At 32.4% G+C, this 15,925-nt stretch overlaps 1 protein-coding gene across 1 annotated transcript; it reads right to left on the bottom strand.

Annotated features, from left to right (window-relative positions):
- Positions 1–344: 344 nt before the first annotated feature.
- On the bottom strand, positions 345–959 carry LOC134710659 (E3 ubiquitin-protein ligase Midline-1-like). The gene has a single exon (XM_063571046.1). It carries the CDS (start codon positions 957–959, stop codon positions 345–347), a length of 615 nt encoding a protein of 204 aa, XP_063427116.1.
- Between the last annotated feature and the right edge of the window lie 14,966 nt (positions 960–15,925).

Raw genomic sequence — 15,925 nt, forward strand, 5'->3', positions numbered from 1 at the left:
TAATCTATTGTCGTTAGTAACTGCCATACCAGTGATTCTTCCTGAAGGTATATCAACTTTCTTTTCGAACCCAAACTGTTTCGACATCTTTTGACAATTGTCTACTGTTTGTACTTGTAGTTGTACATTATGTTGAGAGGTCATTGTACTTTTGGTAGAAATTTCATTTACGGACCCAAGAGATTGTATTACTTCAATCATATTCGATGGTTCGAAACGGAAAGTGTTCGTATCTAAACATGGAATCAAGTTTTGAAGATATGACGCTTGTCTTGAGATATCCGACTTAAGTGTGTTTAAAAGGATGAAAAACTGACTTTCTGAACCATGTTTAGTATAAAAATCTACTTTCTCCCATACATTTTCAACGAATTGTGCCTCTCGTGAGCCTCACAGAAATCTTTGTCTGCCTTTTTGCAAATCGTTTTGTCTATAATATCCACGTCAGAGTAAAGTTTCCGTTCAAGTTGATCAAGATGATCATTGATGTTCTGTCTGAACCTAGATATTTCCTTTAATACTTTTGCCTTAATCTGCCCTACACGTGTCTTATTCTTTTGTCTTTCTTCTACCATCTCCTTTGTCGAATTGAGTAATGACTTAATGTCTTTTGTAACATCTTTTAACATTAATGATGATCTACATCCTTTAGCAGGTATATCTATTGTTTGAATTTTACCGCAGTTACGATGGTTGTTGTCAATGCACATTTGACATACCATACAATTATGATCGGAACAGTAAAACTCATAAGACAAGTCTTCATGTTCATTGCAGTTCTTCTTGATTCTGAACGCAGACACATCAATCAAGTGGTGAGAAGAAATACGTTGAACAGCACAGTGCATAAAAGTACACTCGGTACATAAAGTGTCTTCACAATCTGTACAATACTTTATTCTATCAGATGATTTGTTATGTCTAGAGCAGGAATCACACAATACAAATGTAGATGCCATTGTCTGCCTGGTTTAAAAAAAGAATATAGATATAATCAAAATGTTCTAAACTGAAAAAATACAATGATGGCGTATTAGCTATTTTTATTCTTAAAAAAGATCATGTTTTATTAGTTTGCTAGTATACCGCTGCTAGATGACCACTAGTCTTTGGTAGTATGACCAGCTTAAATGATTTTGCTACCATACTAGCTCCTCTAACTGACTTTCGATTGTTTGAGTTTGATCATTCCCAAGGACGATTAATCTCCAAAAGCACTTCAAATGCACCGAATTTAAACGTGTTCTTTTCATTGAACCACATTCCATACTTGATAATACTCCTGCAATTTAACCTTGTAAGAAGAAATTTCACTTTACTCAAATAGTTTTCTTTTTTTTTATCTCCGAGGCGATTTGTATGTACTTTTTTTTTTTATCTTTTAGACTGAACATTTATGATACTATAGGAACTTAGAAAACAGACAGTTTTTCCATTATCCTACTTAAAAATAAGAGAAATAGCAATAATACCATACTCCAAGGAAAATTCTAAACGAAAAGTCCTTATCAAATGGCAAATTCAAAAGCTCAAACACATCAAACGAATGGAAAACAACTGTCATATTCATATACAAATTATCATACAATAATGTTTATGTCATAAAATACACGATGAATTTCACAAGATGGTATAAACCGATTAATTTATCCATCAGTATTGTTGGATGTGTTAATACATGTTTCCGATGAAACGGTACTCAAAAATAGATACCAGTAAGGTATATTCATACATTGTCAACTGTATTTATCATTATTGTTTTGTAACTTATTGAGTATTGAATTTATTTGTAGATCCCTACAGGTAGAAACACATTGTATTCCTTGTACTTCTTTCATTTCGCAGTAATCCATTGCTAACGTTGGGCGTCCATTTGGAATATGACTGAATCCCTGTTTTTATCTGCTTGGCGTTGACAACAAGGATGTCTCAGATTGGTCAATATCCATAATGCGCCTCCCATTTAGGAATACAAAAAGTTTTTTTTAACAAAAAATCTCTCTGTGTAGTGATATTGGACATGTTTCAATTTTTATCAAGTGACTGAGCTTAATCGTTTGTGTTGATCTGGAAAGTAGAGGACCATAGAATAAATATGTAAAAACTATGGAGTTATTAAATGTATTCAAAGTATCAAATTAAAGAAAAAAAGTAAAGAAATTTTGTGTGAAAAAAGGATTTTTTTACCATGAGGGGCCGCATCACGAAAGGATTTTCGGGGTATGCTAATTTACGGAAAATGAATCACACTTCGTACCCCGAAAATTTAACCACATATGTGAAAATGTCTCAGGTTCGAAACGAGCCATCATACATATCTAAGTTTACGAACTGAACTAGAGGAGAAAACGTTACCATTAAAACCTATGTAGAAACAATTGGGCATATTGCCCAAGATACCCGCGTGTTGCAAAGGAAGTGAACTACCCTAATTCGGAACATGGACGTTATATCCAAAGCCTAGTGTATGATGAGTATAAGACTCTTTTCGTACGTTAAAAGACCATTGCAACAAGTCTTTGAGGGCTCCATAGGTTGCCTTGCAAAATGTCTGCCCCTATTCAACATCTCCGTACTTTAATGGACCTGAGCTCGAGACTACTATAATACACGTGTTAAAGCATGTGTATAACAGCTGCGACAGTTCGAATTGTCTTACCTTTACCCTGTCGTCACAACTGGCAGAAGCTAAATATTGTATTTAATATCGTGAACATACATTTAATGAATACCACTGGGCGTTAATTTAAGTATAAATAATCAATTAAAAGTTCGAAAAATTCTAGTCTCCATGTTAAAAATTCATGATTACTTGACATTGTACAAGTTAATACAATAAAAATAAATCGACTGCCATACATGTAAGCAATTTATTGTGTCCAAATATTTGGCTTTCAATAAGATATATTTTCAACTTATTCGAACACAATATCTTGCACACGTTACTTTTTATTCTTTTGCAAAATTGAGAGTGAATATCAGCGAATGAGTAATATACGCCAACCTTACTCAATTTCAACAACACAATACAATACAATAATAATAATAATAATAATAATTTAAACGTCTCACCATCAATAATGCACTATACACATTTCACATTGTAAAAGTAAACACAAACATACGACGAGGTCAAAGTACAGCATTCAACAATTATAGACATATGTCTTTACAATTTGTTAAGCTTTAGATTTCCTATAGATTAACAAAGTGTTGACTTAAAATGTAAATTGATTCAGCTCATTTATGGTGTATATCAATATAAGAACTAGGAATAAACAGTACTTGTGTAATTTTCAAAATAGTCATTTGGAAATTATTTTTTTTTTTAATAATTTGGATAAACATTAGTGATTTTTTTCTTATTCAGAAACAAAGGACCGAATATCTAAAGAAAAGGGTGATTATCGGAACAGTTGTGGAATCTAATACACATAGATGTCAGAACAATAATTGTCTTGACTTCCCCTCCCTCCTCTACTTCTCTTCCTCAGAACAAAAACATAAAAAAATAGTCAACTAAACTATAAAGTCCAGTTAGACATCAGTTAGACATCAAACCAACATCCGTTTTTCGAATGAAACGGAGGCTTAAATAAAGAAATAGATATGATATAGATGCTCTTTGGCAAGTTATACAAAATATAGTTATATTACACAATGAGCATGATCTTTATTGTCATTTTTACTGTGAGTGGTCTAGACCTGATTGGACGTTATTACACAATTTTGTGTAATCATTGATTTTGAAACATATAATATATCATTTGAAACAAATAAAAAATCATTAACATTTGAAAATAAAATACGCTAATGTATTTGCGACATTTATAGCATCGTATCGAATAAAGTTTTTGAGATGTTTACCTTCTATGTATAACTGTTTCCTGTTTAACATCAAATTACCTGTTAAATATTTCACAGTTATCTACCTTTGATATTTTATTTTTATAATATAATCAAGGACACGGCATTTAATTTTTTGTTTGTTCAATAAAAATCGGCAACCTTTACCTTAAAGAGTCGCAAAAAACAGTCTGTGACGCTGGTGATGCGACTTTCCAAACACGACAAATAGTATTCTTAGGCCATTTTCCTCCGGACCCCTCGTTTGTTTGCTCCCGCTGTAGATTAGTTACCTGTGTCGTCTGTACGTTCGTTCTTTAGTCTGTACGTTTAAAATTTGGTTTTCGCTCTCTTTCTTTAGTTTACCTCAACCAAATGATATGAAACTTATAAACAACTCTTATTACAATTCAACACAGATTAAGCTTGAATTTCCTTGATACTTTACTAAATATTATAGTAGGACAACATCTTGCGGATATTTAATATTGTGGAACAACCCTGGGGTGTGTTGTGTGACCGATTTGTCAATGACCAAGCACTTCTGACAACTGCAACTTTGATGTTTATTAATTGCAGTGTGTGGCACCGCTAGTATAACAGTATAAATTGACGTCGTGTAATTCGTACAGAAAGAACAAGTGACAAAAGAACGATTTTTTTAAGAAACGCTAGTGGCTGATTCGGTTTTTAAACTCATTGATTATTTTATAGAGGCGGGACGATTTAATTATGACCAAATCAATGTTATTTCATGTCAACACAAGTGCTGACTGCTAGGCTTTTTTTTCAAATAATACTTTACATAAAAACTCGAAACTATGTATATATAATAATTATAGATTCGTGACAGGTTTTGATTATCGAGTATTTAATGGGTTTACAAAGTCCTTTAATATCACAACCATTGAAGTGATTTGGCATCAACTGGACAGTGAGTTGACAAAAAACTGACTAGAAAGATGAGCATTGAAAAGTGAATGTGTTTATAACTGTCCTTTATTAGTGCATTTCAAAGTTCATATTATAGAAATATAAATTGACAGATACTGAGATAGAAAATTTAAAAACAAAACATTGACAGTACGATTAAGAGCTTGGCTTAATATATGCACATCCTATTATTGTTGAATATAATAATAAAAAATATGGTATGCTTTACAGTGAGACAACTATCAACCAAATACCTAAAGCATATATAAAAGCAATACACTAGCTCACTGTTCATCCTTCAATAATGAGCACCGCCTTTTCGGTATTTTAATCTAAAAAAGGCTATAAAATTACACAATTTTCAAACAAAAGAAATGTACTGAATTATGTAGAAAAAACAATAAACCAAAATTAAATATGAACAACGACAAACACCGAGTAGCTAATAATTTGGGACAAAAACATACAGAATTTTGCGGTGTAAATTATAATCGTATGCAAGCGCCGAATGCATCCCCTAACATGTGTCAGTGATGTAAAAGCACAAGAACAAACGATACAAGTTAGTTATAAAATGCTTTACTCATCAGAACAACATATAACCAAAATACAAAACCAAAAAAATTAACATAATTTTTAAAAAATCAACTTACTCTCTATCATCTGTCAGTGATGTAATAGCACAAAAACAAACAATACAAAATTAATTGAAATAGGCTTGACTCTTTAAACACCAGAGGGTACAAAAAACTAACACAAAGACACAAGAATAAAGACGCTTAGTACTGAACAAACAGTTACTTAAAGATAGTTTTAAGCCAATTACCACTTTAAACAATAAATGATATTTCCCAGAAATAAAACCAATCATAATCATCTATTGGACTTCATAAGCAGAGAAAATGTGACATTTTTCAATGAAAAGATAAATTAATAAGTATCAACAAAAGGAAGATATGAAGAATTTATGTTGCCCTATGAATGTATTTTACTAAATATAATCAATGTACTGCTTTCTCATTGGTGTATACTATATATCTCCTTGTATTCATACTGAATGCAAATGCAACAATCTAAGACCAGAAAATATAACACTTCTGTAATTATTAGTAGAATTTGATACGTCTTTGAATTCGAAACATGTCAAAGCATAGTATGAAACAGTTTTGGAACGGCCAGGTTAATTTGGCGGCGTTGTAATTTGATGAAAAAAATAATGCAGCAACCATCTTTTATATTCTAAAAAAGTTTTTTTTTTTTTACACATTTTTAAAAGCAAGTTTTATTTTGTCAACCTAATTTTCAATTGCATTAAAAACACTTTTTGTCATGTAGTCCAATAGTTAAAATCAACTACAATTTCAGTCATTTGTGATCTGTTTCTTACCTAACACAGATTTATATCAAATACAAGTCACTGACATGCATCTGCAAAGAGAGCTGAAGACGTAGATAGACTCATCATAGAACCAGGATAAAAAAAAAATGTATTTACGCCAGACGTGCGTCGTCTACAAGAGACTCATCAGTGACGCTCAAATCCAAAAAAAGTTAAAAAGGCCAAATAAAGTACAAAGTTGAAGAGCATTGAGGACCAAAATTCCAAAACAGTTTTGCCAAATACAGCTAAGGCAATCTATTCCTGATGTAGAAAAGATTTGGAATTTCTAAAATTCAAAAGTTTTGTAAACAGTTAACTTATAAAAATGACCATATCAATGATAATTCATGTCAGCACAGAAGTACTGACTACTGGGCTGTTGATACCCTCGGGGAATTAAAACTCCACCAGCAGTGGCATCAACCCAGTGGTCGTAAATAAACTCATCATAGATACCAGGATTAAATTTTGTATTTACGCCAGACGCGTGTTTCAGTGACGCTCGAATTCAAAAAAAAGTTAAAAAGGCCAAATAAAGAACGAAGTTATAGACAGTGGTTAATTCATGATTTGTTTTTAAAGTCCATAGACCTTATTACTTCAAAAGTAGGTAAAAAAGAGCCGAATATATATGTGATACACACAACTTCTCACTATGTTATTATATGTTAAGTTCAGCTCATTATAATATTCAATGACCTACAATGGTGCAGAAAATATTATTTTCACACATTTGTTCCAGATCAAAAGTATAGGTCAATTGGAAAGAAATATTTGAGATCTGAAATAAAGCATAGAATATAAAATAATCAATTAACCGATTGATTTCCATCTGCTAAGGAAGCAGAAACAGACAGAAAAACTCCCCTCAAACACAGTTAAACCGGCTATGTATAAACTAATAATGAAATGTTATCTAAACCTATTTGGATACTAAAGGAATGAAAAACAAATTTCTCGCAAAACAAATCAAAAGATTAACGAGAAAATTTGACAATGTACAGAACTGTGACTGAAAATACTTTATTCTATGTCTTTGGATACATAGCGTTCTTCTTATTCATTTATTGTATACCAATACAGTGTAAATCGCTGACTGTGCTGAATGCATTTAAACCTCCCATAAGTAAACTTCTTTACATACTGAATGAAATGAGATATATAAAGAATTTCTTATAACAAAAATGTTCCATTAAGGGGATTATGCACTTCATACAAAACATACATCCAATTTCTTCCCCCTTTTTGTTCTTTGCACAAGTTACAAACATGCATAAAAAGATTTGTCACTGATTTCTATCCAATTGGTTGGTGTAATTCAGAAACATTTTACAAGAACAATTTATTGGTGAAATGACTTCGATTTCTGAGCATCTAATTCGTTCATTTACAGTTGAAAATCAAAACACTTCTATTATTGCCTCCGTTTGAAATGTACAATTTTTCACAGGTCATGTTGAATGCAACAGCTAATGGGTGGTCTAAACCGTCAGATTTCGTAAGGAGTATATCGTCTTCTTGAGCGTTGGATGATAGACGATGTAAATCATTTGATTTATATCCTGTTTCATACGAGTTCCCTTTCGAATCCAATGCTAAATACATTGGTTCGCTCACCGAGTGGGTGAAAATACGAGTACCATCCACCTTTATACAAATGACCCTGGTTCCACCATTATATTCGCAGCAATATAATAGTTCATCTTTATCATCCACACCAGAAACGATAGACACTATAATTCCGTGTCCAACATTCAGATTCCTAACACACTTTCCGCTCACTCTCTCAATGAAAGCTACGTCTCCACTTATGGAACCTGCGATCACAATGTCTTTTACTACTGCAACACCATACGGGTTAATTTTAACACGGATTTGTCTTCCCACGGTGAGGATTGGTTATATTGAAGAACCGAATAAATCTATCATGAGGCATTGTAACAATTGCTTCATTTGTTCCAGGTATGATAGCTATTCCCCATATATAACCGCCAGTAACAGAACAGGATTTCAGATGTTGTCCAGTTTCTTCCATTAAGGAAATTTGATTTGTTTGATCATTACAAAGGAGTAACTTATTGTCGATTGTAACCGCAATACATGTGATTCTCCCTTCTGATATATTGACTTTCATTTCGAAATCAAACTTTGTTGGCACTTTCTGAGGTATTGCACGTGTTTGGGCTTGCATGTGTTTAGGGTGTTGATATTTCACTGAACATGGGATAGAAGGTTTTTTTACGGATCCAAAAGTTTTCATTACCGAAATCAAATTTGACGGTTCGAATCCTATATCAGTAGTTTCAAGTGATGGAATTAGATCTTGTAGACTTACAGCTTGTCTTGAAATATCCGACTTCACGGTGTTTAGGGAGATGAATAACTGACTTTCGGTACCGTGTTTAGTAACGAAATCTACTTGTTCCCATATGTTTTGAATAACATGTTGCCTTTTGTTTGCCTCACTCAGTTCGTTGCTTACCGTTTTGCTAATTGTGCGTTCGAGGATATCAACTTCAGAGCCACATTTGTTTTCAAGTTGATCAAGATGGTAATTGATTTTCTGTCTGAACTGTGCTATTTCCTTTAATACTTTTGCTTTACTTTGCCCTACACTTGTTTTCTTCTTTTGTCTATCTTCTGACAATGCTTTTGTTGAAATAAGTAATGAGGCAATATCTTTACTTACATTTTCTAACATTGATGACGTTCTGCAACCTTCGGCAGCGACATCTATTGGCTGAATTTTACCACAATTGCGACGAGTGTTTGCCATGCATGTTCGACATATCAAGCAATCATGATCAGAGCAATAAAATTCTATTTATTTTCCTTCATGATCGTTACAGTCTTTTTTTTTATGTTGAATGTATTTCCGCTTAATAAAGACACATCAACCAAGTGGTGAGAAGCAAGGAGTTTGACAGCACTGTGTAGAGCGGTACAATCGGTACATAATGCATCTTCACAATCTGTACAATACTTTAATCCCTCAGAGGATGGAACATGGGCCACACATTACAATTTTTGATGCCATCTTTTGTTCTGTAAAATGAATTTATAGATATGATTTGATCGGTTTAAAATTGCATTCTTTAAATAGATTTCAACTACGTCATGGAGATCAAATTTGAGGAGATCTCTGACACATATATTCTATCGTGAAATATAAAATAATGATGATGTTCGAAAAATATCTCGAGCTATATTTGTTATTTTCAAGGTTACATACTTTCTAAATACAGAATTGTTGAACAAGTTGCTTTGATTGAAAATTAACGATGGCACAGGAGGTAAGTAGATCTGGAAATTGAGAGTTCTTTTACTTTAGCAGATTTTTATCTATTTGTTATGGTTTTTCTAGAATTAAGACAACTGATGCATCATAATCTTATGGTTTAGTTTGAGCCATGTTTGTTGACTGACTGAAAAAGACAAACTTTCCATTAGATACTTCAATAATAATTTATCAAAGTAGTTTTTGAAAATTGGTTCACTTGTTCATGGGAGTTTTTTTTTAGGGGAAAAAAATTATTGACACAAAAAAAAACTATTTAGAAATAAAAATTCTTCATGGATTCATCAAGATTTCTGGCAAATTAAAATATTTGTAGATCTTGCTGATCATATTTGCCTAACAGTTTCTTCATGTGTACCTATGTGATAGAGATTTTTAGATAAAAGACAAAGAAACGTTATTTAAGGACAACTGCTCTTTAAGGGGTACCAGCTGTCAAATTCCTGGTCATCATTGTAACTCAACTTCTTAAATTTGATTTATAACCATGTACATTCATTTCTTAATTTGGCGTATAAATATTCGCATACGCTTATATCCGCAGTAATTCGGTTTTCACACATATATATCTGGATTTCGCGCCTTTTCTCTTGTCGAGAAAAACTTACTGATCAGATCGACACGTATATTTTGCATTGATGATATGTAATTGCAGTTATCTCTTTTTCTGATTTAACATTTTTATACTTGTAGATTTCCTTCCAATATTCGGAGATCCAGAGACCACGATTTACATGACCAGAGTTGTCACAATTTATTTCTATTATTTATTAAACTGGTCAGTACAATTTCTCATTCCAAATTGCTTTTTGTTTTATTTATATATTATTAAGACAATTTTGATGTTCGTATGAGTACAGCGAAGAAGAACATAAAACATAAATCATTTTCCTAATTATAAAAGTCTTAAATAAACATTTTACTGAGCATGGCATCGATAATATGTAGCTTCGTTTCATGTGCATTTTAGCCTTGGTGCTAATTCGATATCGAGTTGATCTCAGAAGACCTCCGAAGGGAAGGCCCTTAGCAAATTAGTTCATTAATGATTGAATAACAAAAATCATACCTTCGATTTTTTTAATTTTTTGAAGCTATTGCTTTTTGAAAAAGTTGTCTCAAAGATGTATTGCATACAGTAAAAAAGGGTTTCAATTACACAGAAACTGCATTGTGCCCCTATGTTCCTGCAGTTTCTAGCACTGTCGGCAATATTTTGACTGCCGTTCACGTACAAATGTTTTACTGCATACTTTAATGATCATAAACCCCAACTTCAGTTGAAATTGATGATATAATAGTCATTTCAGACAAATAGTTCTTGGAAAATGTTTACAACGACGGACTCATAATGATGATACCAATAGTTCACATGACCTGTTTGGCCAGTTGATCTATAAAAAAAAATCAGAATACAAAATAAAGATCATATCGTGATATATCTTTTACGTCCAAATCATTCTTGTGTTCTATAATTTTTCGTCAAGAAAACTGCACATAGGTTTTGAACGTTTTAGATCACAGGCAAATTTTCGAAAGATTTCTTAAATACAATGTGTACTGATTTACATCTAAATCATTCATATATATTTCAACTGTTACAGTGGATTCAAAACAAAGCAAAACAACTAAAATGTTTTAGCCTTAATAGGCCTCAACGACATATGCGTAACATTTGGAGGAATATCTTGCCGTTTAATTTCTTAATAATATATAATTAGTTGGCTTAAAAGTTGTATGATTAACAATTTATGATCAGAGTTTGTTTCCCCATCATATTATGAACAGAAATGGAATTATATATCAATTATAATTCTTACTGGAAGTAAAAAGCTGATGAATCATGTTTTATGTTATTGTATGTCTAAAATGTATTGTAAAAATCATTTGCAAATTCTCATATAGCACTTGATTGTATCGATGGCCTCTATCGACAGTATTTTATGATTTAAAAAAAAAATTAAATGTGTATACTTTCTTTATAATCGCAGTGTTATCTTCAATCACTATACCATTATCACAGTCTCAATTTTACTCAGGTGTCTACTGTAGATATTGATAACCTATATTTGTTATCAAGGCCAAGGTATATAAATTTATTTGTGTTATCAATGTCGTCAACAAAAAGTAAAATAAAAAAAAATGAACTCCAAGGAAAGTTCAAAACGGAAAGTCCCTAATCAAATGGCAAATTCAAATGATAAAACGCATCAAACGAATGGACAACAACTGTCATATTCCTGACTTGGTACATGTATTTTCAAATGTAGAAAATGGTGGATTGAACCTGATTTTACAACGCTAAACCTCTCACATGTATGACACGTATCACATTCTATTATATTTACAACGATGTTTGCAGTAAACAGACAAAATAGGTAAAATAGTCACAATTTGTCAAATTTAATCTGTTGACAGTGAACACAGAATTTTAAAAGTGCATTGTTTGCAGTTATTGTCAAGTAATACAAACGAACACTGTTCTTGGGAAATCCATTTATGTTTGCTGATCACCACACTAGTAGCACGATTTCAGTCTGAAACGGTCATTTTGGTCTGATCACATCTTGATTGACTGGATTTACCGCTAGAGAAAATCGTCTAGATATTTAAGATCGTTAAGTCGCCATTCAGATCGATAGCCTCATCAGGTAAATCAGTTCGTTGAGGCATGTCAAGACGGAAAAGACTGAATCGTCTAGCGGGCTGTTTAGACCCGTTAAGACCGTGTCAGACCAAAACAGACTATGGATACAAAATTACGTTCAAAATGTTCAGACCCTGTTTGGACCCGTTCTGTATACCGGTTTGATACCACGAGTTGCGCCCCTTCTACTCGATAATGCATTATAGATTAATATGTATAGATGTATTTTAATATTATTATTTGAAGTATATTTTGATTAATTAAAAAAAGATAAAGATTAAATCTTCTGTTGATTTTTTATTTCTTTTCTTGTTTTGTTGAGGAATAACTTATAAATTATTCGTCTATATATGTTGTTTATTTTATAATAAATATTAGTTTATATAAATATATATTGATAATTAAATGCAAGGACGTATGTTCATTGTATACACACCAAAATGTATGCCATAAATTTAACCTTAAAATGTTGTGAACATCGGTGAAAATGTTTTTCGTTTTTGAAGATTAAATAGTAACGGAAAATTGTAAACGTAACCTAAAAAAGTTAAGGAGATGTGGTATGATTGCCAATGAGACAATCAACAGAAATGCAACGGAGGCAAATTAAAAGATGCATATTTTTGTTTTATGTATTACAGTTGCTTGAATTCGCTATCTGTTGATATATGTCATAGTTTACCGTGAAGCTGTTGCTTTTTTTATGTTAATCTTTTTTCGTGCGAGTTTCTCTATTAAACTTGGAAAAAAATATTCTCGACATCCGGGAATTAAAAAAAAAGACTTCCCGGATCCCGAAAGCTGATCATGATACTGCATTCAGTCTTTGTCGGGACCTTGTTAAAGTATCACCGTATAAAAATGTTCATTCAAACAATGTTGTATCCTTATAATATTTATTTTCTAATTCATATAATATGTATATAGTACTTAGTATATATGAATGGCGTTAATTTAAAAAAAAATATGTGTTAGTTAAAATGGTCGAGTTCAATGGCACGTGCTAGAAATCAACCGGGTCAATAGGTAACAAAATCAATGATCCATAACGTAAGAAAGAACATGCCTATTATTTTTTACAATTACTTTCATCATCATTCTTAATAAAAAGGTGTCGTAGGGCTAAACGTTAATGAAGAATTAATGAATTTGTGTATACACGTATTTAAATAGTGATGTCTGACCGTCAGTTTTTAATATACATGTCTTTGTTTTTCTTATCTTGAGCAAAATAACGAATTTGAATCTATTACACGTTAAAGGTTCTAACAATGTCATATATGTCTAAACACTAAAAGACCATGCAAAATATTTGAGCGCCGCAGGGAAAACCATTAAAAAACATGTACTGTTCGGAAGTTTGTTTACTATTCAAAAGAAACTTTTCGCTTCTCTACTTGTATAGTTTAGAGAGTATTCCTTTAAATTGTGTCAGTTATATAAAGTAGTGTGTATCATTGTATTCTATTTATTAGGCTAATTGTATAATTATAATAAACATTTTGTATTTCACAACTATATATACTATAAGTTGTAGTGTGATTGATTGTTGGTTGTTTAAAGTCCAGTGGCAAATACTTCATGCATATTCAGGACCAGCTGTAAGTTTGTGACATACATGGAACTCACTGGTGTAGTTTTCACGTGTTAAAATGGATAACAGAATAATTATCTTTTAAAATATCGAAACATCAGGGAGGAAAGGCGCATGGATTACCCGCACTTATCAGTTCTTTTCTCTGTTTTGTGTTAAAATAAATAATGGTTTTTTTTATATATGTTTTTATAATTTACGATAACTGTGGTGTATACCTGCTGTCAGACGAAAGAAACAATTCTGCCCTCTAAATTGTTTTATGGAATTTTTGCTTTCGCATTAACGTTTAACACACAACTTTAATTATTTACTGTGATATGTATGTAGAAATTCTAGAGTACTGGGAAATGAAGGATGCAAATCCAAGCTTTGAATTAAAATGGTCATTAAATAGCCACACAAATAAAAGAACAAGTGTGAGTGTTGAAATGACATATACAATATATCACCATGTGCATTGTCAGAGAATTATAAATTTTGATTTTACTTTGGTAACTAGACACAATTGAAGAGAGGCAGCCCAATTTTTTCTCCTTTTTGTTACGAGTACAAATAAACTGATCTTAGTTATTTCGTGAAGCATTTCCTTTAAATGATAAAATCGCGCGTGTTATCTAACAAATACTCACAGTGCAGTGTACTGCAATCAGGCGCGGATTTAGCCATTTTAAAAAAGGGGGTCCCAACCCAGAGTAATGGGGGTCCAAGTATATGCTCTATTCAAATGCATTGATCGGCCAAAAAGGGAGTCCAACCCCCGGACCCCCCCCCCCTGGATCCACCGAGACAAATTATATCAAATTATAGAGCAGTCTAACGGCTTCAACTCAAAATTTGAACCATTCTATGTTGGGGGTTGGGGTTACCATTTAGTTTGAAAGCTCAAAGTATACAAGCTGTTTCACCCTTTTTATTGTGATGATTGGGAATTTGCTTTAAGCCGTTGGTCACGTGCCGAGTGGCGCACGTACGCTGATTAAAAAATCACGCTTATAAGAAGTTTTACTTTGTTGTATGAGTGCCAATGAGTCAAAAATATTATTTAGTTGTACAATAATTGGCTGATTGGCAATAACATAGTTCCATGTTAACTTTTTAAAATCAAAGGTTTTGGATGTCTTTAGTTTTCACCATTCCTGGTGTAAAACAGAGAGTCCCTGACGTATACCGAACGTTGACTTATTATACGAACTTACCACTATCACACAGTTTTTACAAGCATGGCCCGTGTTATTACTTATAATGTCATACAGCCAAATTTTGTATTATCTACAATTATGTAATATTATTCGTTAATTTTTTTTTATCTATTTAGTCATTCAAAATAAATCAACCTCATCACAACACAAGTGTCAAGAAATATAAAAGGTAAATCTGGTAACAGTAAATCTAACTATTTATAAATATGTTCCTGCATGGGTGATTTATACAGTTATATATATATATATATATATAGATACAGATTAAATGGTTATACAAAATGCATTCATGTACACGTTATAAACGAATGTGGTAATTTTCATTGTTTGTAGGGAATACACGTACTTGTCATAATTATCCCTACATTTGACTGTTTTCCCCGAGGGCTAACCATAACCTATGACATACGGCATGGAGAGATTACTAGAATAGTTTGAAAGGTTTTAAGGGGCGTATGACATTTGCGCCGATTTTGAAAATTTTCATTCTTTCATTTGCGCCGATTTCATTTTTTCATTTGCGCCGATTTTATATTTTTTCCTAATTGGATTTACAGGTAAGTTCATACTTTTAATTGGCCTAGGACATAGTATAAAGACAAATCAAGTGACATTGTAATTGATAAATGGCTATCCCAATGTTTCGGGTTACCATTCCTTTCCCTAAATGAAATCGATGACTTCTTCACGTTTGACATTGTCTGACGCTCCGCTCCTTCTGATGACAAATTTCATACATTCGTAGACAACGTACACATTCCATAACGGTCAACCAATTCGTGATAGCGTCCATAAAATTAACGAAGGGATGATTTCAACTTCACCATGTGGAATTCTTGGTTTAATAGCTCCCTTGTGAGAAAATGCGAACTCTAGAAATGCCACAACCAGTACGTATGCCAGACAAAGAAAAGATGGCCTTCTTTATTGACAATTGCACCAAATGTAGAAGAGACGAAATCATAAGAAAGGAATATATTAGATGTGTTGCCTACTATACATACTCGCATTTATGATTTGAATG

This window comes from Mytilus trossulus, chromosome 3 (genome assembly GCF_036588685.1).
Source record: "Mytilus trossulus isolate FHL-02 chromosome 3, PNRI_Mtr1.1.1.hap1, whole genome shotgun sequence".
NCBI classification, from domain to species: domain Eukaryota; kingdom Metazoa; phylum Mollusca; class Bivalvia; order Mytilida; family Mytilidae; genus Mytilus; species Mytilus trossulus.